This window comes from Austrofundulus limnaeus, unplaced genomic scaffold (genome assembly GCF_001266775.1).
Source record: "Austrofundulus limnaeus strain Quisiro unplaced genomic scaffold, Austrofundulus_limnaeus-1.0 Scaffold296, whole genome shotgun sequence".
Lineage (NCBI taxonomy): Eukaryota > Metazoa > Chordata > Actinopteri > Cyprinodontiformes > Rivulidae > Austrofundulus > Austrofundulus limnaeus.
In genome coordinates, this window is record NW_013952698.1 from 369,402 (window position 1) to 371,998 (window position 2,597).

Consider the following 2,597-nt stretch of genomic DNA (forward strand, 5'->3'; position numbering starts at 1 on the left):
ATCTACAACCAAGAAAAACTAAACAAAAACAACCTCAGTTTTCACAGTCTACAAAAAATATGTATATAATTAAATCAAAACACATTTTCTCCCTATTTATTGATTTTATCAAAAAGCTCAATTTTTGCTGCTGTCTCTTTAAGAGTCAGACACTTTGACGATGTTTGACAGATTAATACATAAATACCCTTAAAGAAATGAATAGCCTTGATGACTAATGAGGCTTTTCAGGCAAACAGAAATTGTTTTCTGTGGGAGGGCAATCAGCTTTTATTCAGACTTCATATCTTTAAAGGTTTTTCATTATGTAAACACAGTAAAAGAAGTCTCTTCGGATCTTTACTTCATAAATATCTTATTATTCCAAATAAATCAAAGCGACAAATATGTACATTACATTAAACAGATATGTATAAGCAGACAAAAACAACAGTTTTGAGTTTTGTGGAGAACAGTGGCTATTCTTAGAGCCTGTTCTGGTAGATTAAGTAAATGACTCATCACACACTTCAGCTGAACAGAGCTGTGTTTGTTTCCTCGCAGGAATTTGCAGGAGAAGGCCTTCGGACACTAGTGTTGGCCTACAAAGACATCGATGAAGAACTTTACGAGGTTTGGATGAAGAGGCTTCGCTGTGCGAGCACCGTGATCGAGAACCGGGAGGAGCAGCTGGCTGCTCTGTATGAGGAGATGGAACAGGGCATGAAGGTAAGTAAGAAACCCTGTCATCCTTTTGATTACATCCTCAGCAGGGCTCAGTCTCAGTTAGCAGCTTCAGACTGACTGCTGACTTGGTGAAGCTTCTAGGAGCCACAGCCATCGAGGACAAACTTCAGGAAGGCGTGCCGGAGACCATCGCCTGTCTCAGTCTGGCTGACATCAAGATCTGGGTCCTGACAGGAGACAAACTCGGTAACAGAAACTAAATCACCTAAATAAGGCTGCTGCTTTATAAAAAAGACCGCTCACTGGTCTGTGGAGAAACGTCACGTCTGTTAACTCTGACACTTCAGAGACTGCCATGAGCATCGGATACTCCTGCAACATGCTGCGAGACGACATGAACGAGGTGTTTGTTGTGTCTGGACACACACAGCTGGAGGTGCAGCAGCAGCTCAGGTAACTCGCTGCACAAACATACACCAGATTGATCCACAACCAAGTCCCAACCCAGAGGTTTTGCTGTGTCTTGTTGCTTTTACATCCAAAATATATTGACCAACAGTGATCTATGTTAGCATTACAAAGTTAAAACATCCAAATGGGTAAACACTAAATGTAAACTGTACATGTTTAAAATTAAATGTACTTAAAATGCTTGTTTATCATCTGCCATCTCTTTTCAGGAGTGCTAAGGAGCACATCATCGGTCTGAGCCGGGTGAGCAGCGCAGGAGACGTAGAGAAGACCGACATGTTTGCAGACGATTCTGTGTTTGAAGAAGCCATTATTGCAGAGTACGCCTTAGTCATCAATGGACACAGTCTGGTAAGGAAATAAAATGGGTTCCTCCTTGTTTTAATTAAAAGTGCGATAATGTTTCCACCTGTATTTGGTGTGTTTCTGTCGTGTTTTAAAATATTTTGTATGATTTTAATATGGCTGCCGCAGCCAACTGACAGCAGAAAACACAAAAATGACTCTAATTCAGTCCGTTTTTACAGCTGAGCTAAAGTTTGATGTGATACTAGCTGATACTCCAGGTGATAAACTTGGATTGATACTCAATTAAAGTGCCAAACTTTGTTTTTGCTGATGTGGTTGCACGTTGAAAATTCCATCTTTTTGAAAGTTAGAAAGTACAGCCATCTTTACAAATAGTAGATAATAGAAATAGTCATTGAGCTCGAGGAAGGAGATGGCACAGTTTGAATGCTCGGAGGACAGTGTAGGGGCATGTTCTTGCTCCATCTGTCTGAAATGGTGGCGGTCTGTTTGTATCAGATTTACAAAATGTCACTTCTTCTTGATTCACAACAGAAATACCAGATCATTCAACTCCATCATCAAATGAAAATAAACATCCACTGTGCTGAAGTGGGACGGGCTTACCAGGACCCTGCAGTTTCTCTTCAGCCTTTCTCCATTATCAAATCTCACTCTAATTTTTTCATGTCTTCATGGCAGTGGATTTCTCATGAGTGGGTTTGGCCATTGAAGTTTTATTGTCCAATCATCTGACTTTTTTTTTGTTACTTTGTCGTGGTACTGTTTATAAATGCTCATGTAACCATGAGTGGCCTGTTTGTCTGAAACCTGCCAGTATACCTGCTCATTTCGGACTGCTCCGTCGAGCTCAGGCTGTATGCGCTCATCTCCTAAAACAGATAAAAATGTTTTCACTCCTCTCTAGGAAGAGTTTGCAAGTTCTGCTTGGGCTCAATCAATCCGCAAGCAGCAGTCTGTCGATGTCAAAATCATTTGCGTGCAACGCTCAGGTCACCTGGGATCACAGCTGAGCTGGATCCAAAAAACGCAGTCGGAACTGGAAATGGAGACACATTTGACTGACACTGAATCATTGAGAACTACCATGTGTTAAAGACCATCTCATCAGAATCAGAATACTTTAATGATCCCCGGGGGTGGGTGGGTGG

General features: G+C 41.3%; 1 protein-coding gene across 1 annotated transcript in view; it reads left to right on the forward strand.

Moving 5' to 3' along the window:
• atp8b4 (ATPase phospholipid transporting 8B4) overlaps positions 1–2,597 on the forward strand; it is a gene marked incomplete at its 5' end in the record, with an annotated part of 20,674 nt that overhangs the window by 9,518 nt on the left and 8,559 nt on the right. Inside the window, 4 exon segments of the mRNA XM_014021524.1 lie at positions 544–708; positions 801–912; positions 1,014–1,119; positions 1,347–1,488. Coding sequence (XP_013876978.1) covers positions 544–708; positions 801–912; positions 1,014–1,119; positions 1,347–1,488 — 525 coding nt within the window.